We start from the raw sequence: 23,792 nt of genomic DNA on the forward strand, positions 1-23,792 counted from the left end.
AAGAATATGTACATAAGGATATATGAGTGAGTGATGGTACAGAGCAGCATACAGTAGATGGTATCGAGTACAGTATATACATATGAGATGAGTATGTAGACAAAGTAAACAAAGTGGCATAGTTAAAGTGGCTAGTGATACATGTATTACATAAGGATGCAGTCGATGATGTAGAGTACAGTCTATACGTATGCATATGAGATGAATAATGTAGGGTAAGTAACATTATATAAGGTAGCATTGTTTAAAGTGGCTAGTGATATATTTACATCATTTCCCATCAATTCCCATTATTAAAGTGGCTGGAGTTGGGTCAGTGTCAATGACAGTGTGTTGGCAGCAGCCACTCAATGGTGGCTGTTTAACAGTCTGATAGCCTTGAGATAGAAGCTGTTTTTCAGTCTCTCAGTCCCAGCTTTGATGCACCTGTACTGACCTCGCCTTCTGGATGATAGCGGGGTGAACAGGCAGTGGTTCGGTGGTTGATGTCCTTGATGATCTTTATGGCCTTCCTGTAACATCGGGTGGTGTAGGTGTCCTGGAGGGCAGGTAGTTTGCCCCGGTGATGCGTTGTGCAGACCTCACTACCCTCTGGAGAGCCTTACGGTTGAGGGCGGAGCAGTTGCCGTACCAGGCGGTGATACAGCCCGCCAGGATGCTCTCGATTGTGCATCTGTAGAAGTTTGTGAGTGCTTTTGGTGACAAGCCGAATTTCTTCAGCCTCCTGAGGTTGAAGAGGCGCTGCTGCGCCTTCTTCACGACGCTGTCAGTGTGAGTGGACCAATTCAGTTTGTCTGTGATGTGTATGCCGAGGAACTTAAAACATGCTACCCTCTCCACTACTGTTCCATCGATGTGGATAGGGGGGTGTTCCCTCTGCTGTTTCCTGAAGTCCACAATCATCTCCTTAGTTTTGTTGACGTTGAGTGTGAGGTTATTTTCCTGACACCACACTCCGAGGGCCCTCACCTCCTCCCTGTAGGCCGTCTCGTCGTTGTTGGTAATCAAGCCTACCACTGTTGTGTCGTCCGCAAACTTGATGATTGAGTTGGAGCGTGCGTGGCCACGCAGTCGTGGGTGAACAGGGAGTACAGGAGAGGGCTCAGAACGCACCCTTGTGGGGCCCCCCGTGTTGAGGATCAGCGGGGAGGAGATGTTGTTGCCTACCCTCACCACCTGGGGGCGGCCCGTCAGGAAGTCCAGTACCCAGTTGCACAGGGCGGGGTCGAGACCCAGGGTCTCGAGCTTGATGACGAGCTTGGAGGGTACTATGGTGTTGAATGCCGAGCTGTAGTCGATGAACAGCATTCTCACATAGGTATTCCTCTTGTCCAGGTGGGTTAGGGCAGTGTGCAGTGTGGTTGAGATTGCATCGTCTGTGGACCTATTTGGGCGGTAAGCAAATTGGAGTGGGTCTAGGGTGTCAGGTAGGGTGGAGGTGATATGGTCCTTGACTAGTCTCTCAAAGCACTTCATGATGACGGAAGTGAGTGCTACGGGGCGGTAGTCGTTTAGCTCAGTTACCTTAGCTTTCTTGGGAACAGGAACAATGGTGGCCCTCTTGAAGCATGTGGGAACAGCAGACTGGTATAGGGATTGATTGAATATGTCCGTAAACACACCGGCCAGCTGGTCTGCGCATGCTCTGAGGGCGCGGCTGGGGATGCCGTCTGGGCCTGCAGCCTTGCGAGGGTTAACACGTTTAAATGTCTTACTCACCTCGGCTGCAGTGAAGGAGAGACCGCATGTTTTCGTTGCAGGCCGTGTCAGTGGCACTGTATTGTCCTCAAAGCGGGCAAAAAGTTATTTAGTCTGCCTGGGAGCAAGACATCCTGGTCCGTGACTGGGCTGGGTTTCTTCTTGTAGTCCGTGATTGACTGTAGACCCTGCCACATGCCTCTTGTGTCTGAGCCATTGAATTGAGATTCCACTTTGTCTCTGTACTGACGCTTAGCTTGTTTAATAGCCTTGCGGAGGGAATAGCTGCATTGTTTATATTCGGACATGTTACCAGACACCTTGCCCTGATTAAAAGCAGTGGTTCGCGCTTTCAGTTTCACGCGAATGCTGCCATCAATCCACGGTTTCTGGTTTGGGAATGTTTTTATCGTTGCTATGGGAACGACATCTTCGACGCACGTTCTAATGAACTCGCACACCGAATCAGCGTATTCGTCAATATTTTCATCTGACGCAATACGAAACATGTCCCAGTCACGTGATGGAAGCAGTCTTGGAGTGTGGAGTCAGCTTGGTCTGACCAGCGTTGGACAGACCTCAGCGTGGGAGCCTCTTGTTTAAGTTTCTGCCTGTAGGCAGGGATCAACAAAATGGAGTCGTGGTCAGCTTTTCCGAAGGGGCGGGGCAGGGCCTTATATGCGTCGCGGAAGTTAGAGTAACAATGATCCAAGGTTTTACCACCCCTGGTTGCGCAATCGATATGCTGATAAAATTTAGGGAGTCTTGTTTTCAGATTAGCTTTGTTAAAATCCCCAGCTACAATGAATGCAGCCTCCGGATAAATGGTTTCCAGTTTGCAAAGAGTTAAATAAAGTTCGTTCAGAGCCATCGATGTGTCTGCTTGGGGGATATATACGGCTGTGATTATAATCGAAGAGAATTCTCTTGGAAGATAATGCGGTCTACATTTGATTGTGAGGAATTCTAAATCAGGTGAACAGAAGGATTTGAGTTCCTGTATGTTTCCTTCATCACACCATGTCTCGTTAGTCATGAGGCATACGCCCCCGCCGCTCTTCTTACCAGAAAGATGTTTGTTTCTGTCGGCGCGATGCGTGGAGAAACCCGTTGGCTGCACCGCATCGGATAGCGTCTTCCCAGTAAGCCATGTTTCCGTGAAGCAGAGAACATTGCAGTCTCTGATGTCCCTCTGGAATGCTACCCTTGCTCGGATTTCATCAACCTTGTTGTCAAGAGACTGGACATTGGCAAGAAGAATGCTGGGGAGTGGTGCGCGATGTGCCCTTGTCCGGAGTCTGACCAGAAGACCGCTACGTTTCCCTCTTTTTCGGAGTCGTTTTCTTGGGTCGCTGCATGCGATCCATTCCGTTGTCCTGTTTGTAAGGCAGAACACAGGATCCGCATCGCGGAAAACATATTCTTGGTCGTACTGATGGTGAGTTGACGCTGATCTTATATTCAGTAGTTCTTCTCGACTGTATGTAATGAAACCTAAGATGACCTGGGGTACTAATGTAAGAAATAACACGTAAAAAAACAAAAAACTGCATAGTTTCCTAGGAACGCGAAGCGGGCGGCCATCTCTGTCGGCGCCGGAAGTTACAGAATACAACCTTTTAAAAGTTAGATTTTAAAACCTTGTCTGTTTTGTGCTCTGGGATTTGTAGAACCTGTGTTTAACATTTTGAACACAAACACGCTATCCATACCATGAGTATTTACTCTGTGATTAGATACCTGGTATATACCAGGAGTATTTACTCTGTGGTTAGATACCTGGTATATACTATAGATACCTGGTATATACCAGGAGTATTTACTCTGTGTTTAGATACCTGGTATATACCAGGAGTATTTACTCTGTGTTTAGATACCTGGTATATACCAGGAGTATTTACTCTGTGGTTAGATACCTGGTATATACCAGGAGTATTTACTCTGTGTTTAGATACCTGGTATATACCAGGAGTATTTACTCTGTGATTAGATACCTGGTATATACCAGGAGTATTTACTCTGTGATTAGATATTTACTCTGTGATGTTGGCAGTATCATAGAGTGGAGTCTTCATGGACAGACTGCTGTCTCTCTGTGAATACATACCTGGTATATACTATAGATACCTGGTATGTACCATGAGTACTACTTACCCTGTAAATGCAGAAAAGTCTCCATCTTCGCAATCATAGAAATGGTCCATAGACCCGTCACTCTTCATGGACAGAGAGCTGGGTGAGTCTGGTCTCTCCTGATGGATTGGGCTTCAACACAACAGAAACAGACCTTCAGTCTCTAGTCTAATGTAGACTAAAGATGATGATGTCATGTCACTGATACCAGGTCAGAGACAACATATATAGTTAATAAAACATGCCAAGAGATTTATGTCTGTCCCCACAGTGTCCCCACATTGTCCCCACAGTGTCCCCACAGTGTCCCCACAGTGTCCCCACATTCTCCCCACAGTGTCCCCACAGTGTCCCCACAGTGTCCCCACAGTGTCCCCACAATGTCCCCACAGTGACCTCACAGTGTCCCCACAGTGTCCCCACAGTGTCCCCACAGTGTCCCCACATTCTCCCCACAGTGTCCCCACAGTGACCCCACATTCTCCCCACAGTGTCCCCACATTCTCCCCACAGTGTCCCCAAGTGTCCCCCAAGTTTCCCCACAGTGTCCCCACAGTGACCCCACAGTGTCCCCACAGTGTCCCCACATTGTCCCCAGTGTCCCCACAGTGTCCCCAAGTGTCCACACAGTGTCCCCACAGTGTCCCCAAGTGTCCACACAGTGTCCCCACATTGCCCCCACAGTGCCCTCACATTGCCCCCACAATGACCCCACAGCGCCCTCAAGTGTCCCCACAGTGACCCCACAGCACCCCCACAGTGACCCCACAGCGTCCCCACATTGTCCCCACAGTGCCCCCACAGTGACCCCACATTGTCCCCACAATGACCCCACAGCGCCCCCAAGTGTCCCCACAATGACCCCACAGTGCATTGTTGAACATCCTAAAGGTTTCAGATCAGTGGTTTCCAGCCAACACTATATATCCATTTTCAGAAAAGTTGGTAAATGAGCTTTTATTGTTTAAAGAAATGATGAATAAAATTGGTGTTTTTTTTCCACTATCTAATCACGGCATGGGGTTGTTCACTATGTAATCATGGGGTTGTTCAATGACAGACATGCATTTGTTTAAAATCTATCACTTGATGGTTTCCTTTCAAAGAGACAAATAATCATGTTTTATTTCCTGAATGCTATATCTGCCTCATTCTCAGAGAAATCAGTAGTACTGCTAGGTTTTACACAGTAATAATATATATCTGTCTCATTCTCAGAGAAATCAGTAGTACTGCTAGGTTTAATACAGTAATAATATATATCTGCCTCACTCTCAGAGTAATCAGTAGTTCTGCCAGGTTTTACACAGTAATAATATATATCTGTCTCACTCTCAGAGAAATCAGTAGTACTGCTAGGTTTTATACAGTAATAATATATATCTGCCTCACTCTCAGTGAAATCAGTAGTTCTGCCAGGTTTTACACAGTAATAATATATATCTGTCTCACTCTCAGAGAAATCAGTAGTACTGCTAGGTTTTATACAGTAATAATATATATCTGCCTCACTCTCAGTGAAATCAGTAGTTCTGCTAGGTTTTACACAGTAATAATATATATCTGCCTCACTCTCAGAGAAATCAGTAGTACTGCTAGGTTTTATACAGTAATAATATATATCTGCCTCACTCTCAGTGAAATCAGTAGTTCTGCTAGGTTTTACACAGTAATAATATATATCTGCCTCACTCTCAGAGAAATCAGTAGTACTGCTAGGTTTTATACAGTAATAATATATATCTGCCTCACTCTCAGTAAATCAAGTATGCTAGGTTTTACACAGTAATAATATATATCTGCCTCACTCTCAGAGAAATCAGTAGTACTGCTAGGTTTTACACAGTAATAATATATATCTGCCTCACTCTCAGAGAAATCAGTAGTAATTTTACACAGTAATAATATATATCTGCCTCAGTAAATCAGTAGTACTGCTAGGTTTTATACAGTAATAATATATATCTGCCTCACTCTCAGTGAAATCAGTAGTACTGCTAGGTTTTACACAGTAATAATATATATCTGCCTCAATCTCAGAGAAATCAGTAGTACTGCTAGGTTTTACACAGTAATAATATATATCTGCCCCACTCTCAGAGAAATCAGTAGTACTGCTAGGTTTTACACAGTAATAATATATATCTGCCCCACTCTCAGAGAAATCAGTAGTACTGCCAGGTTTTACAGAGTTTCATAAAGAACTGTACAAATGATACATTTGACATCAATATACAACATTTTTTTAAAACCATTATTAAATACAGTAATATAAGATCTGTATTTAAACATTTAGTTTTGAAATCAGCATATGTTTTTATCCAGGGCCTGGGGTAGGGGTACCAGGAAAATAATGAGAATATAAGGAGTACCAGTACTGAGTCAATGTGCAGGGTACCAGGTAGTTGAGGTAATAATGAGGCTATAAGGAGAACCAGTACTGAGTCAATGTGCAGGGTACCAGGTAGTTGAGGTAATAATGAGGCTATAAGGAGAACCAGTACTGAGTCAATGTGCAGGGTACCAGGTAGTTGAGGTAATAATGAGGCTATAAGGAGTACCAGTACTGAGTCAATGTGCAGGGTACCAGGTAGTTGAGGTAATAATGAGGCTATAAGGAGAACCAGTACTGAGTCAATGTGCAGGGTACCAGGTAGTTGAGGTAATAATGAGACTATAAGGAGAACCAGTACTGAGTCAATGTGCAGGGTACCAGGTAGTTGAGGTAATAATGAGACTATAAGGAGTACCAGTACTGAGTCAATGTGCAGGGTACCAGGTAGTTGAGGTAATAATGAGGCTATAAGGAGTACCAGTACTGAGTCAATGTGCAGGGTACCAGGTAGTTGAGGTAATAATGAGACTATAAGGAGTACCAGTACTGAGTCAATGTGCAGGGTACCAGGTAGTTGAGGTAATAATGAGACTATAAGGAGTACCAGTACTGAGTCAATGTGCAGGGTACCAGGTAGTTGAGGTAATAATGAGACTATAAGGAGTACCAGTACTGAGTCAATGAGCAGGGTACCAGGTAGTTGAGGTAGTTGAGGTAATATGTACATGTAGGTCGGGGTAAAAGTGAGTAGGCAATCAGGATAGAGATTACATCTCCTCATCCAGGGAGTACACACACACAAACACACACACACACACACAGGGGTTGAATGTTGTGTTTGTTTAATATTGTTTTAGGACTATGAAAATTGACAATATGATTAGCCTATGGATTATGAAAACAACAACAATAAATGGGAAAATGGGAGGAGAAATGACTAGAGACAGTGTTGTTTAACTCACTGACCAGGACCCATGAGTTCTTCTTACCTTTGTTCAGTAGAAAAGTCTCCCTCTCTAAAGTTTATAAGTCTAAACTAAATGAAAAATTCTGCTTTGAACGTTGATTAACTTGTAACCAGAGTATTTCTGTATTTTCAATTTGGCGCTCTGCAATTTGGCACTAGCCTCCCACCTCCCATAAGAAGTTAAAGAGCTTGGTGGGTTTTTTCATTCTCTAATCAAGGCATGGGATTGTTCAATGACAAACATGCATTTGTTTAAAATCACTTGATGGTTTCATTTCAGAGGGACAAATAATAATGTTTTTTCCCACAAAATGCTATTCATCTGCCTCACTCTCAAATGTGACCAACCGGCTGAATGTTGTCTTATGTGGCAAAACTTGAAATTGTGTTTTTAATTGGATAAAAGTACAGACTCAGTGTTAGAAAACTAAATATCATACACTACAGTTGAGGAACAATGGGAAAGTAATTATGTTTTGAAAGATGATAAACTTTGAGAAAATGTCCTTTGAATGTTTTGGTACCTACTGGAGAGCTCTTCTCTGTCTACAGGGCTGCTACTTTGGCAGATAATGTCACCCATCTAAATAAATAATTTTTAATACATTTAACTCTTTAACTCTATTTAACTGTATGGTGTTTATGGTTTATGTCAGTTTCAATGTTTGTTACACTATAAATGGTTATTTAATGGTTGTAAGTGGTCAAATGAACCAGAACATTTTGTATTTTACAATTCTACTAATTATTCTAATTCTTCTACTAATTCTACTACTTTAGTAAGGAATTACACATTTTTCAGTAGTATTGCAGTTTCTAAAAAGTTCAGCATAATTCCACAAATGACATTAGTTGTCTAATTCCAGTAGATGGCAGCATAAGAACACAAATCACCACGATAGTTTTCTCCCTGGATACACCACCATTTGGCTCTATATTTTCAATAAATATTTAGCAATTAAAAGTTATTAATTCACATACAGATATTGGTGAGGCAGCTGAGAAATAAAGTGTATTTTTCGAATTCCTTAGATCAGTCTCAAACCTGCCCTACCTATCCCATTCCAATTGCTAGACTTTCACATAGAGGTTTCCAGGTCACCCAGTTCAAACTACATTTGAAAAATAAAACACATGTGACTTGTTGATCAAGTGTTCTGCCTTGCAATAATAAATATAATAAAATAACTAATAACAAAATAAAAACAGCAAAATGCTGAGACAGGTTTTGATTAACAAAATAATCAGTGCTATTTGGTACTATAATGGTATTTACTAACATAATATTATTACTAAAACAGTTTCTAAAATAATTAGGGTTAAGGTTAATGCTAAAATAGGTAATACGTAGGGATAGATGCTGATGTAAAAAGGGGTTTAAAAATGCATTTGATTGATTGTTAGGTTCAGGGATTTTAAGGTAAAAAACAGTATGGGTTTATAGCTCTCTTGCTCCTCCCTGTGGCCTTCTGTGGGTACTACATAACTCATTCACGACACCTGATAGGCTCATAATCTGAAGTAGCAACTGCTTCAGATCTACAAATCTGTCCTGTCCATTTGTCTTCTAACTCAGTGAAACTGCGCAGCATTCACTCAATCCGATGCCTACGAACGAACATTTTGATGCGTTTCAATTTACCCAGCAGCCATTTAGAAACAACAAGTCATCAAAACAAAGTGTTGTTTCTGAATTTAAAACACAAAAATGTCTTCTGGCTGTTTAAATCGGCCACGTCTTGAAAAAGAGAACAGGGACATGCGTTTTAGTTAGGTGTTTTAGTTTTCTTTTTCTGAAAACAAATATGGTTAACCATGACCAGAAAATGTTTTCCCTGCAGTACCTCCACAGACCCCGGATTGAGAACCCTATATTAGTTAAAAATCTGAGAACAGTAATATTGAAGGTACCCATAACAACCATTTCTGACTAAAAAACAAATGTGAACATTTTGGAAACATTTTATGTTATCAAAAATTGTCATCTCACCTCTTAGCTTTGGTGTCATGTTCCCCAGAGAGACTCATTTTAGAGGCAGGGCCCCCCTCCTTTCTCTCCCCAGAGAGACTCATTTTAGAGCACTGACCCCTAAACAGAGACCCAAAATGTTGTTTGTGGTTAACACAGTAATTATTTAATGTCAATTGTTATCATTTATTAATTATCTCTTATAAAACATTTACTAACAGACACAGAAACAATCAGATGATTTAATGCAATCACATGAAAACGTAGTTGTGACATTTCATCTCCATGGTAACTGTCTGTAATAATAATAAGTCACTGTTTGTTAAGGTAGTTATAGACAGTACAGCAACAATAATAATAATAATTATAAGTCACTGTTTGTTAAGGTAGTTATAGACAGTACAGCAACAATAATAATAATAATAATAAGTCACTGTTTGTTAAGGTAGTTATAGACAGTACAGCAACAATAATAATAATAATTATAAGTCACTGTTTGTTAAGGTAGTTATAGACAGTACAGCAACAATAATAATAATAATAATAAGTCACTGTTTGTTAAGGTAGTTATAGACAGTACAGCAACAATAATAATAATAATAATAATAATAATAATAATAATAATAATAATAAGTCACTGTTTGTTAAGGTAGTTATAGACAGTACAGCAACAATAATAATAATAATAATAAGTCACTGTTTGTTAAGGTAGTTATAGACAGTACAGCAACAATAATAATAATAATAATAATAAGTCACTGTTTGTTAAGGTAGTTATAGACAGTACAGCAACAATAATAATAATAATAATAATAATAATAAGTCACTGTTTGTTAAGGTAGTTATAGACAGTACAACAACAATAATAATAATAATAATAATAATAATAATAAGTCACTGTTTGTTAAGGTAGTTATAGACAGTACAGCAACAATAATAATAATAATAATAATAATAATAAGTCACTGTTTGTTAAGGTAGTTATAGACAGTACAGCAACAATAATAATAATAATAATAAGTCACTGTTTGTTAAGGTAGTTATAGACAGTACAGCAACAATAACAATAATAATAATAATAATAATAATAATAATAATAAGTCACTGTTTGTTAAGGTAGTTATAGACAGTACAGCAACAATAACAATAATAATAATAATAATAATAATAATAATAATAAGTCACTGTTTGTTAAGGTAGTTATAGACAGTACAGCAACAATAACAATAATAATAATAATAATAATAATAATAATAATAATAATAATAAGTCACTGTTTGTTAAGGTAGTTATAGACAGTACAGCAACAATAATAATAATAAGTCACTGTTTGTTAAGGTAGTTATAGACAGTACAGCAACAATAACAATAATAATAATAATAAGTCTCTGTTTGTTAAGGTAGTTATAGACAGTACAGTAACAATAATAATAATATTAATAAGTCACTGTTTGTTAAGGTAGTTCTAGACAGTACAGCAACAATAATAATAATAATAATAATAATAATAATAATAATAATAATAAGTCACTGTTTGTTAAGGTAGTTATAGACAGTACAGCAACAATAATAATAATAATAAGTCACTGTTTGTTAAGGTAGTTATAGACAGTACAGCAACAATAATAATAATAATAAGTCACTGTTTGTTAAGGTAGTTATAGACAGTACAGCAACAATAATAATAATAATAATAATAATAATAATAATAATAATAATAATAATAAGTCACTGTTTGTTAAGGTAGTTATAGACAGTACAGCAACAATAATAATAATAATAATAATAATAATAATAATAATAATAATAAGTCACTGTTTGTTAAGGTAGTTATAGACAGTACAACAACAATAATAATAATAATAATAAGTCACTGTTTGTTAAGGTAGTTATAGACAGTACAGCAACTATAATAATAATAATAATAATAATAATAAGTCACTGTTTGTTAAGGTAGTTCTAGACAGTACAGCAACAATAATAATAATAATAATAATAATAAGTCACTGTTTGTTAAGGTAGTTATAGACAGTACAGCAACTATAATAATAATAATAATAAGTCACTGTCTGTTAAGGTAGTTATAGACAGTACAGCAACACAAGGCCATGTCTAAAACTTATTTTTATTCATTAAAAGTGGCTATTTATTGTCTTTCAATCTGTTATTTTATAAATGTATCTGAGAATGTAGACAGAAGGGCTAAAACAGACATGATTGATCTGAGGGGGAAATCATTGATCCTTTCAGAAAGGTTTTATGCATCAAGTAAGATATTTTATATTATGTAGAGTAGACTAGGTTATAATGTATAGTAGTGGGTTGTTAGTGATATGTAGATGTTATATTATGTAAAGTAGACTAGGTTATAATGTATAGTAGTGGGTTATTAGTGATGTGTAGATGTTATATTATGTAAAGTAGACTAGGTTATAATGTATAGTAGTGGTTTGTTAGTGATATGTAGATGTTATATTATGTAAAGTAGACTAGGTTATAATGTATTGTAGTGGTTTGTTAGTGATATGTAGATGTTATATTATGTAAAATAGACTAGGTTATAATGTATAATAGCAGTTTGTTAGTGATATGCAGATCAAGGTCTATAACACGGCTATAGCCTACATATCATAGATGACCAGCCTAAACCTGTTCAGGTCAGTTCACATAATGTTATAGTCCAACCAGTAGCAGGACAGAGAATGTACTGTATATAACCTACATATCATAGATGACCAACCTAAACCTGTTCAGATCAGTTCACAGAGACCATCAGGTTTGTCAGCATGATAAGTGATCATAACTCCAACCTACTCTGACTATTGAATGTCTGACATCGACTAACCTTATAATAGTGTGTAGAAAGCCAAGACCAATGAGAGTTTGCCCATCTTTCCTACGTCTCAACACATTTATCTGACTTCTAATGTACTGAGAAATATGTGCCACAGTTTCAACAGCCATTTTATAACTGCGTAGGCTACAAACATACTTTTAATTTCACATGAGGAAATCACATAACTTACAGTCACTGGTGCAGCCGTCTGTTTTCTTACAGATGAAGTAGCTTTCATAGACAACTCATTCAACCAGCCTAAACAATAGTAAATAAAAGATGTCAAATCGTCAAAGGAGAACACATGAAAGACAGGTGTTTTGCTACAGATGTAGGATCTTAATTTGAGACAGTTTACTACAGCAGAACAATTATGTGGATTATAATTAACATTTTAAAGTGGAAAGTGGAAATGACAAACTTCAGAAGCCTTTTAAAACATCAAATACACTACAAGTTTTAGTTTTCCTGCAACAGGGTGATCAAATTCAGATCCTACATCTGTACAGAGATGATGTCTTTATCTGAAAAAGGAAGTTTGAGTTATTAGCAATGAAGTTGCAACTGTCAGCTGCTGTAAACCTCTGTGATTGGATGTTATAGACCCCAATCTGAACAGTTTCTTCCCCGTGGTTATAGCCTTTACCTCTATGCTCAGACTACCTAATTCAGCACCATCACTACACTATAGAGGAACTATGGTACAATTACATTATCATATGAAATGTAGAGGGTCACTACACTATAGAGGAACTATGATACAATTACATTATCATATGAAATGTAGAGGGTCACTACACTATAGAGGAACTATGATACAATTACATTATCATATGAAATGTAGAGGGTCACTACACTATAGAGGACCTATGATACAATTGCATTATCACATGAAATGTTAAATGTAGAACTATAAAATATTGAATGTTGATATATTGAATTTGACTTGACCACGTCCAGTCAGCTCCATGTTGTATGATTAAACTGACACCAACCTGTCTCAGTAGAAGTAGACTGTTAGGAGTGTTTTACTTCACTATACTAACATTACACCAGACATTTAATGTATCTACTGTTAGGAGTGTTTTACTTCACTATACTAACATTACACCAGACATTTAATGTCTCTACACACTTTACAATAATCCCTGGCAGGATTCTCACCTTGTAGTCTGAATTCACAACCAGAACATGTCAAGTCATTGAGATATTTTCTGTTGTGTATATTCTTATGGGTGAGGCCTGAGCTGGAATGTGAAGTTAACTGAAGCTGGCTAACTTTAGAAAACCAGTATATCTAGCTAGTATCATAGTTTACCCCTCAGGCTACGTTCAGGTTTCAGCATCAGGCAGGTATCAACATGCCGAGTCGTAGGCTACAACCTGGGTTGTATTCATTAGTTTACTCCACAGCCAACAGTTTTAAAATGTTGCTGTCACGCCCTGACCACAGAGAGCCCTTGGTTCTCTATGATGTTGTAGATCAAGGCATGACTAGGGGGGTGTTCTAGTTGTCCTATTTCTATGTTGGTGTGCTTGGTATGCCAACAGTTTTAAATGGCACTAATGAACACACACAACCTGTTTTGAGGAAGTGTAAGTTGTTGTTAGTCTTTCCACAATATTTATTTGTCTCTTTCACACAAAATACCTCCCTGAGTAAAAAGTGTTAACAGTAGATTAGAAAGAGAAAATGTTTGTTTGTTGCTTGTTGTTTTTTAAGCCTGTTTTGAGAAGACAAGTCTATAGACCTATGATACAGTAGGAGATCACCCTGGTCTATAGACCTATGATACAGTAGGAGATCACCCTGGTCTATAGACCTATGATACAGTAGGAGATCACCCTGGTCTATAGACCTATGATACAGTAGGAGATCACCCTGGTCTATAGACCTATGATACAGTAGGAGATCACCCTGGTCTATAGACCTATGATACAGTAGGAGATCACCCTGGTCTATAGACCTATGATACAGTAGGAGATCACCCTGGTCTATAGACCTATGATCCAGTAGGAGATCACCCTGGTCTATAGACCTATGATACAGTAGGAGATCACCCTGGTCTATAGACCTATGATACAGTAGGAGATCACCCTGGTCTATAGACCTATGATACAGTAGGAGATCACCCTGGTCTATAGACCTATGATACAGTAGGATATCACCCTGGTCTACAGACCTATGATACAGTAGGAGATCACCCTGGTCTATAGGCCTATGATACAGTAGGAGATCACCCTGGTCTATAGACCTATGATACAGTACACTCTTAGACTAAAGGGTTCCAAACAGGTCCTCCGTCTGTCCCCATAGGAGACGCTTTTGGGTTCCAGGTAGAATTCTCCTGGCTTCTATGTAGAACCCTCTGTGGAAAGGGTTCTTCATGGAACCCAAAATGGTTCTACAAAGTGTTCTCCTATGGGGACAGCCAAAGAACCCTTTTAGATTCTAGATAGTGTAGGAGTGATCACCCTGGGGCACACAGATGGGCACAGAACAAATTCACCCCACGCATCTAATTTATATCAAAAACATTTTAAGGAGAGTAGGACTATTATAACACTGTCCACCAGAAATATCATCAACTATATGAAAACACATAACAATATCATCAACTATATGAATACACATAACAATATCATCAACTATATGAATATAACAATATCATCAACTATATGAATACACACAACAATATCATCAACTATATGAATATAACAATATCATCAACTATATGAATATAACAATATCATCAACTATATGAACACACATAACAATATCATCAACTATATGAATATACACAACAATATCATCAACTATATGAATACACATAACAATATCATCAACTATATGAATATAACAATATCATCAACTATATGAATACACATAACAATATCATCAACTATATGAATATAACAATATCATCAACTATATGAATATAACAATATCATCAACTATATGAATATAACAATATCATCAACTATATGAATACACACAACAATATCATCAACTATATGAATATAACAATATCATCAACTATATGAATACACACAACAATCGTCGTCTTACCTTTTATCTCTCAATAGAAACAGAGTCTGGATGATCATCAGGTCGTCAAAAGTTAGTTTCATTTGCTCTGCTCATTTACATATCAGGTTCTGCCTGTTCTCTCTCCCTCCCTCTCTCTTTACAGCTCTTACAATGTGTCTTGGCATACATTCTACAACTGTCTGGAACTCTATTCTTCTGTCTCTCTCCATCACTTTCTCTGTGTCGTCTGTTGCTGTCTCTGTGTCTTGTCTGGTGTCTCTCTCCATCATATCCTATTCCTCTCTTGCTGTCTCTGTGTCTTGTCTGGTGTCTCTCTCCATCATATCATAGTCTGTTGCTGTCTCTGTGTCTTGTCTGGTGTCTCTCTCCATCATATCATAGTCTGTTGCTGTCTCTGTGTCTTGTCTGGTGTCTCTCTCCATCATATCCTATTCCTCTGTTGCTGTCTCCGTGTCTTGTCTGTGTCTCACTCAGAAAATGTGTGTCTCTCTCCATCACCAGAAAATGTTGAGGGTTAGGCCTGCTACAATACAACATTCACAACATGACAACACATCTACATAACACCATTAAATACAGTTGAGGGTTACTACAATACAACATGACAACACAACTACATAACACCATTAAATACAGTTGAGGGTTACTACAATACAACATGACAACACAACTACATAACACCATTAAATACAGTTGAGGGTTACTACAACACAACATGACAACACAACTACAACACAACTACATAACACCATTAAATACAGTTGAGGGTTACTACAATACAACATGACAACACAACTACAACACAACTACATAACACCATTAAATACAGTTGAGGGTTACTACAATACAACATGACAACACAACTACATAACACCATTAAATACAGTTGAGGGTTACTACAATACAACATGACAACACAACTACAACACAACTACATAACACCATTAAATACAGTTGAGGGTTACTACAATACAACATGACAACACAACTACAACACAACTACATAACACCATTAAATACAGTTGAGGGTTACTACAATACAACATGACAACACAACTACATAACACCATTAAATACAGTTGAGGGTTACTACAATACAACATGACAACACAACTACATAACACCATTAAATACAGTTGAGGGTTACTACAATACAACATGACAACACAACTACATAACACCATTAAATACAGTTGAGGGTTACTACAATACAACATGACAACACAACTACATAACACCATTAAATACAGTTGAGGGTTACTACAATACAACATGACAACACAACTACATAACACCATTAAATACAGTTGAGGGTTACTACAATACAACATGACAACACAACTACATAACACCATTAAATACAGTTGAGGGTTACTACAATACAACATGACAACACAACTACATAGCACCATTAAATACAGTTGAGGGTTACTACAATACAACATGACAACACAACTACATAACACCATTAAATACAGTTGGAATGTAGTTAGAACTCAAAGTGTTTCTATCAAACAGAAAAACAACAATAAATCTGGATCAACACATTTAGATTTCTAGATGCTGCACTTTGCTGTTTCATTACCCAGACAGCTGTTTAAGGTCAGACCAAGGCAGAGTGTAGTATCAGTACTTAGGGGTCATAGGTCAGACCAAGGCAGAGTGTAGGGTCAGTACTTAGGGGTCATAGGTCAGACCAAGGCATAGTGTAGTATCAGTACTTAGGGGTCATAGGTCAGACCAAGGCAGAGTGTAGTATCAGTACTTAGGGGTCAAAGGTCAGATCAGTGGTCACGGTTAATATGCATGGAAAAACAAACAAACTTTAAAGCCATTTTTCTCAGATTCACTGTTTGTGTAGATGCTCTTAGTCTCTGTAGGACAGTAGTTTAGGTGGCTGTTTGTCTCTGTAGGACAGTAGTTCAGGTGGCTGTTTGTCTTTGTAGGACAGTAGTTCAGGTGGCTGTTTGTCTTTGTAGGACAGTAGTTCAGGTGGCTGTTTGTGTAGATGCTGTTTGTCTTTGTAGGACAGTAGTTCAGGTGGCTGTTTGTGTAGATGCTGTTTGTCTCTGTAGGACAGTAGTTCAGGTGGCTGTTTGTATTTGTAGGACAGTAGTTCAGGTGGCTCTTTGTCTCTGTAGGACATTAGTTCAGGTGGCTGTTTGTATTTGTAGGACAGTAGTTCAGGTGGCTGTTTGTATTTGTAGGACAGTAGTTCAGGTGGCTGTTTGTCTTTGTAGGACAGTAGTTCAGGTGGCTGTTTGTCTTTGTAGGACAGTAGTTCAGGTGGCTGTTTGTCTTTGTAGGACAGTAGTTCAGGTGGCTGTTTGTGTAGATGCTGGTTGTCTTTGTAGGACAGTAGTTCAGGTGGTTGTTTGTCTTTGTAGGACAGTAGTTCAGGTGGCTGTTTGTCTTTGTAGGACAGTAATTCAGGTGGCTGTTTGTCTTTGTAGGACAGTAGTTCAGGTGTCTGTTTGTCTTTGTAGGACAGTAGTTCAGGTGGCTGTTTGTGTAGATGCTGTTTGTCTTTGTAGGACAGTAGTTCAGGTGGCTGTTTGTGTAGATGCTGTTTGTCTTTGTAGGACAGTAGTTCAGGTGGCTGTTTGTGTAGATGCTGTTTGTCTTTCTAGGACAGTAGTTCAGGTGGTTGTTTGTCTTTGTAGGACAGTAGTTCAGGTGGCTGTTTGTCTTTGTAGGACAGTAATTCAGGTGGCTGTTTGTCTTTGTAGGACAGTAGTTCAGGTGTCTGTTTGTCTTTGTAGGACAGTAGTTCAGGTGGCTGTTTGTGTAGATGCTGTTTGTCTTTGTAGGACAGTAGTTCAGGTGGCTGTTTGTGTAGATGCTGTTTGTCTTTGTAGGACAGTAGTTCAGGTGGCTGTTTGTGTAGATGCTGTTTGTCTTTCTAGGACAGTAGTTCAGGTGGCTGTTTGTGTAGATGCTGTTTGTCTTTGTAGGACAGTAGTTCAGGTGGCTGTTTGTGTAGATGCTGTTTGTCTCTGTAGGACAGTAGTTCAGGTGGCTGTTTGTGTAGATGCTGTTTGTCTCTGTAGGACAGTAGTTCAGGTGGCTGTTTGTCTTTGTAGGACAGTAGTTCAGGTGGCTGTTTGTCTTTGTAGGACAGTAATTCAGGTGGCTGTTTGTCTTTGTAGGACAGTAGTTCAGGTGTCTGTTTGTCTTTGTAGGACAGTAGTTCAGGTGGCTGTTTGTGTAGATGCTGTTTGTCTTTGTAGGACAGTAGTTCAGGTGGCTGTTTGTGTAGATGCTGTTTGTCTTTGTAGGACAGTAGTTCAGGTGGCTGTTTGTGTAGATGCTGTTTGTCTTTCTAGGACAGTAGTTCAGGTGGCTGTTTGTGTAGATGCTGTTTGTCTTTGTAGGACAGTAGTTCAGGTGGCTGTTTGTGTAGATGCTGTTTGTCTTTGTAGGACAGTAGTTCAGGTGGCTGTTTGTGTAGATGCTGTTTGTCTTTGTAGGACAGTAGTTCAGGTGGCTGTTTGTGTAGATGCTGTTTGTCTCTGTAGGACAGTAGTTCAGGTGGCTGTTTGTCTTTGTACGACAGTAGTTCAGGTGGCTGCCCTTGCACTTAGTCTGCCTCCTGTCCCTCCCATCGGCATGGTTACACCTTCCTGCATACTATGACTCCATTCTTTGCTGAAACCTGTTCTGCCAGTTCATGTCCTTCAAGACTAGAATGTTCCAATGTGGTTAGCCAAAGAGATGACAAGATAGTTCACCCATGCATCTTTCAGGGTAACTGTCAAACAGACATGTCACATTTCTGGTTGGTCCATAACTTCTTTCCTGCTTGTAGCAGGCCGTGTTAACAGGAATCCTCTTCTCTAACTAGAAGTCATGTGATTTCATGAGGATGTTGTTCTGCAGTGAGAGTGTAATGCAGGTCAAGGTGTCCTGGGATGAATGTCAACTAGATTTATAAACAGCATTGTTAAATTAATTGTTGTAATAAAAAAACATCTATGCTGTCAGTTTCTTTATGTTGGTTCGCTTTTAAAATGTTTGATTGTCACAGACATCAGATTGGTTCAGTGAAATGTGTTGTTGTACAGGGTCAGTCATAGTAGTATGATAGGTGTTGTTTTACAGGGTCAGTCATAGTAGTATGATAGGTGTTGTTGTACAGGGTCAGTCATAGTAGTATGATAGGTGTTGTTTTACAGGGTCAATCATAGTAGTATGATAGGTGTTGTTTTACAGGGTCAATCATAGTAGTATGATAGGTGTTGTTGTACAGGGTCAGTCATAGTAGTATGATAGGTGTTGTTGTACAGGGTCAGTCATAGTAGTATGATAGGTGTTGTTTTACAGGGTCAGACATAGTAGTATGATAGGTGTTGTTTTACAGGGTCAGTCATAGTAGTATGATAGCTGTTGTTTTACAGGGTCAGTCATAGTAGTATGATAGCTGTTGTTTTACAGGGTCAGTCATAGTAGTATGATAGGTGTTGCTTTACAGGGTCATAGTAGTATGATAGGTGTTGCTTTACAGGGTCGGTCATAGTAGTATGATAGCTGTTGTTTTACAGGGTCGGTCATAGTAGTATGATAGGTGTTGTTTTACAGGGTCAGTCATAGTAGTATGATAGGTGTTGTTTTCCGTTGTCAGTCATAGTAGTATGATAGATGTTGTTTTACAGGGTCAGTCATAGTAGTATGATAGGTGTTGCTTTACAGGGTCGTAGTAGTATGATAGGTGTTGTTGTACAGGGTCAGTCATAGTAGTATGATAGGTGTTGTTGTACAGGGTCAGTCATAGTAGTATGATAGGTGTTGTTTCACAGGGTCAGTCATAGTAGTATGATAGGTGTTGCTTTACAGGGTCATAGTAGTATGATAGGTGTTGCTTTACAGGGTCGTAGTAGTATGATAGGTGTTGTTGTACAGGGTCGGTCATAGTAGTATGATAGCTGTTGTTTTACAGGGTCGGTCATAGTAGTATGATAGGTGTTGTTTTACAGGGTCGGTCATAGTAGTATGATAGGTGTTGTTTTACAGGGTCAGTCATAGTAGTATGATAGGTGTTGCTTTACAGGGTCGTAGTAGTATGATAGGTGTTGTTTTACAGGGTCAGTCATAGTAGTATGATAGGTGTTGTTTTACAGGGTCGTAGTAGTATGATAGGTGTTGTTTTACAGGGTCAGTCATAGTAGTATGATAGGTGTTGTTTCACAGGGTCAGTCATAGTAGTATGATAGGCGTTGCTGTACAGGGTCGTAGTAGTATGATAGGTGTTGTTTTACAGGGTCAGTCATAGTAGTATGATAGGTGTTGTTTTACAGGGTCATAGTAGTATGATAGGTGTTGTTTTACAGGGTCAGTCATAGTAGTATGATAGGTGTTGTTTTACAGGGTCAGTCATAGTAGTATGATAGCTGTTGTTTTACAGGGTCAGTCATAGTAGTATGATAGGTGTTGTTTTACAGGGTCGGTCATAGTAGTATGATAGGTGTTGTTTTACAGGGTCAGTCATAGTAGTATGATAGGTGTTGTTTCACAGGGTCAGTCATAGTAGTATGATAGGTGTTGCTTTACAGGGTCGTAGTAGTATGATAGGTGTTGTTGTACAGGGTCAGTCATAGTAGTATGATAGCTGTTGTTTTACAGGGTCGTAGTAGTATGATAGGTGTTGTTGTACAGGGTCAGTCATAGTAGTATGATAGCTGTTGTTTTACAGGGTCAGTCATAGTAGTATGATAGGTGTTGTTTTACAGGGTCAGTCATAGTAGTATGATAGGTGTTGTTTTACAGGGTCATAGTAGTATGATAGGTGTTGTTTTACAGGGTCAGTCATAGTAGTATGATAGGTGTTGTTTTACAGGGTCAGTCATAGTAGTATGATAGGTGTTGTTTTACAGGGTCAGTCATAGTAGTATGATAGGTGTTGTTGTACAGGGTCAGTCATAGTAGTATGATAGGTGTTGTTTTACAGGGTCAGTCATAGTAGTATGATAGGTGTTGTTTTACAGGGTCGGTCATAGTAGTATGATAGCTGTTGTTTTACAGGGTCAGTCATAGTAGTATGATAGCTGTTGTTTTACAGGGTCAGTCATAGTAGTATGATAGGTGTTGCTTTACAGGGTCGTAGTAGTATGATAGGTGTTGTTGTACAGGGTCAGTCATAGTAGTATGATAGGTGTTGTTTTACAGGGTCAGTCATAGTAGTATGATAGGTGTTGTTTTACAGGGTCGGTCATAGTAGTATGATAGGTGTTGTTTTACAGGGTCAGTCATAGTAGTATGATAGGTGTTGTTTTACAGGGTCGGTCATAGTAGTATGATAGGTGTTGTTTTACAGGGTCAGTCATAGTAGTATGATAGCTGTTGTTTTACAGGGTCAGTCATAGTAGTATGATAGGTGTTGCTTTACAGGGTCATAGTAGTATGATAGGTGTTGCTTTACAGGGTCGTAGTAGTATGATAGGTGTTGTTGTACAGGGTCGGTCATAGTAGTATGATAGCTGTTGTTTTACAGGGTCGGTCATAGTAGTATGATAGCTGTTGTTTTACAGGGTCAGTCATAGTAGTATGATAGGTGTTGTTTTACAGGGTCAGTCATAGTAGTATGATAGATGTTGTTTTACAGGGTCAGTCATAGTAGTATGATAGGTGTTGCTTTACAGGGTCATAGTAGTATGATAGGTGTTGTTTTACAGGGTCAGTCATAGTAGTATGATAGGTGTTGTTTTACAGGGTCGTAGTAGTATGATAGGTGTTGTTTTACAGGGTCAGTCATAGTAGTATGATAGGTGTTGTTTTACAGGGTCAGTCATAGTAGTATGATAGGTGTTGTTTTACAGGGTCAGTCATAGTAGTATGATAGGTGTTGTTTTACAGGGTCAGTCATAGTAGTATGATAGCTGTTGTTTTACAGGGTCAGTCATAGTAGTATGATAGGTGTTGTTTTACAGGGTCGGTCATAGTAGTATGATAGGTGTTGTTGTACAGGGTCAGTCATAGTAGTATGATAGCTGTTGTTTTACAGGGTCAGTCATAGTAGTATGATGGCTGTTGTTTTACAGGGTCAGTCATAGTAGTATGATAGGTGTTGCTTTACAGGGTCATAGTAGTATGATAGGTGTTGCTTTACAGGGTCGGTCATAGTAGTATGATAGCTGTTGTTTTACAGGGTCGGTCATAGTAGTATGATAGCTGTTGTTTTACAGGGTCGGTCATAGTAGTATGATAGGTGTTGTTTTACAGGGTCGGTCATAGTAGTATGATAGGTGTTGTTTTACAGGGTCAGTCATAGTAGTATGATAGGTGTTGCTGTACAGGGTCAGTCATAGTAGTATGATAGGTGTTGTTGTACAGGGTCAGTCATAGTAGTATGATAGGTGTTGCTTTACAGGGTCGTAGTAGTATGATAGGTGTTGTTGTACAGGGTCAGTCATAGTAGTATGATAGGTGTTGTTGTACAGGGTCAGTCATAGTAGTATGATAGGTGTTGTTTCACAGGGTCAGTCATAGTAGTATGATAGGTGTTGCTTTACAGGGTCATAGTAGTATGATAGGTGTTGCTTTACAGGGTCGTAGTAGTATGATAGGTGTTGTTGTACAGGGTCGGTCATAGTAGTATGATAGCTGTTGTTTTACAGGGTCGGTCATAGTAGTATGATAGGTGTTGTTTTACAGGGTCGGTCATAGTAGTATGATAGGTGTTGTTTTACAGGGTCAGTCATAGTAGTATGATAGGTGTTGCTTTTACAGGGTCGTAGTAGTATGATAGGTGTTGTTTTACAGGGTCAGTCATAGTAGTATGATAGGTGTTGTTTTACAGGGTCGTAGTAGTATGATAGGTGTTGTTTTACAGGGTCAGTCATAGTAGTATGATAGGTGTTGTTTCACAGGGTCAGTCATAGTAGTATGATAGGCGTTGCTGTACAGGGTCGTAGTAGTATGATAGGTGTTGTTTTACAGGGTCAGTCATAGTAGTATGATAGGTGTTGTTTTACAGGGTCATAGTAGTATGATAGGTGTTGTTTTACAGGGTCAGTCATAGTAGTATGATAGGTGTTGTTTTACAGGGTCAGTCATAGTAGTATGATAGCTGTTGTTTTACAGGGTCAGTCATAGTAGTATGATAGGTGTTGTTTTACAGGGTCGGTCATAGTAGTATGATAGGTGTTGTTTTACAGGGTCAGTCATAGTAGTATGATAGGTGTTGTTTCACAGGGTCAGTCATAGTAGTATGATAGGTGTTGCTTTACAGGGTCGTAGTAGTATGATAGGTGTTGTTGTACAGGGTCAGTCATAGTAGTATGATAGCTGTTGTTTTACAGGGTCGTAGTAGTATGATAGGTGTTGTTGTACAGGGTCAGTCATAGTAGTATGATAGCTGTTGTTTTACAGGGTCAGTCATAGTAGTATGATAGGTGTTGTTTTACAGGGTCAGTCATAGTAGTATGATAGGTGTTGTTTTACAGGGTCATAGTAGTATGATAGGTGTTGTTTTACAGGGTCAGTCATAGTAGTATGATAGGTGTTGTTTTACAGGGTCAGTCATAGTAGTATGATAGGTGTTGTTTTACAGGGTCAGTCATAGTAGTATGATAGGTGTTGTTGTACAGGGTCAGTCATAGTAGTATGATAGGTGTTGTTTTACAGGGTCAGTCATAGTAGTATGATAGGTGTTGTTTTACAGGGTCGGTCATAGTAGTATGATAGCTGTTGTTTTACAGGGTCAGTCATAGTAGTATGATAGCTGTTGTTTTACAGGGTCAGTCATAGTAGTATGATAGGTGTTGCTTTACAGGGTCGTAGTAGTATGATAGGTGTTGTTGTACAGGG

At 39.0% G+C, this 23,792-nt stretch overlaps 1 protein-coding gene across 3 annotated transcripts in view; it reads right to left on the reverse strand.

Moving 5' to 3' along the window:
• Window positions 1-12,592, reverse strand: part of LOC135570183 (NACHT, LRR and PYD domains-containing protein 12-like) — a 46,247-nt gene extending 33,655 nt beyond the window's left edge. Inside the window, exons 1-3 of one of the 3 annotated variants that reach the window (XM_065016283.1) lie at window positions 12,129-12,588; window positions 9,124-9,222; window positions 3,853-3,963 (exon numbers count right to left, since the gene is read on the reverse strand). In XM_065016283.1, coding sequence (XP_064872355.1) covers window positions 3,853-3,963; window positions 9,124-9,206 — 194 coding nt within the window. In that variant the 5' untranslated portion in view covers window positions 9,207-9,222; window positions 12,129-12,588. Of the gene's footprint in view, window positions 1-3,852; window positions 3,964-9,123; window positions 9,223-12,128 lie in introns of all 3 variants that reach the window. The other 2 variants (XM_065016284.1, XM_065016285.1) reach the window with 2 other exon arrangements.
• Window positions 12,593-23,792: the final 11,200 nt, after the last annotated feature.

Source organism: Oncorhynchus nerka, unplaced genomic scaffold (genome assembly GCF_034236695.1).
Source record: "Oncorhynchus nerka isolate Pitt River unplaced genomic scaffold, Oner_Uvic_2.0 unplaced_scaffold_1053, whole genome shotgun sequence".
Classification (NCBI taxonomy): domain Eukaryota; kingdom Metazoa; phylum Chordata; class Actinopteri; order Salmoniformes; family Salmonidae; genus Oncorhynchus; species Oncorhynchus nerka.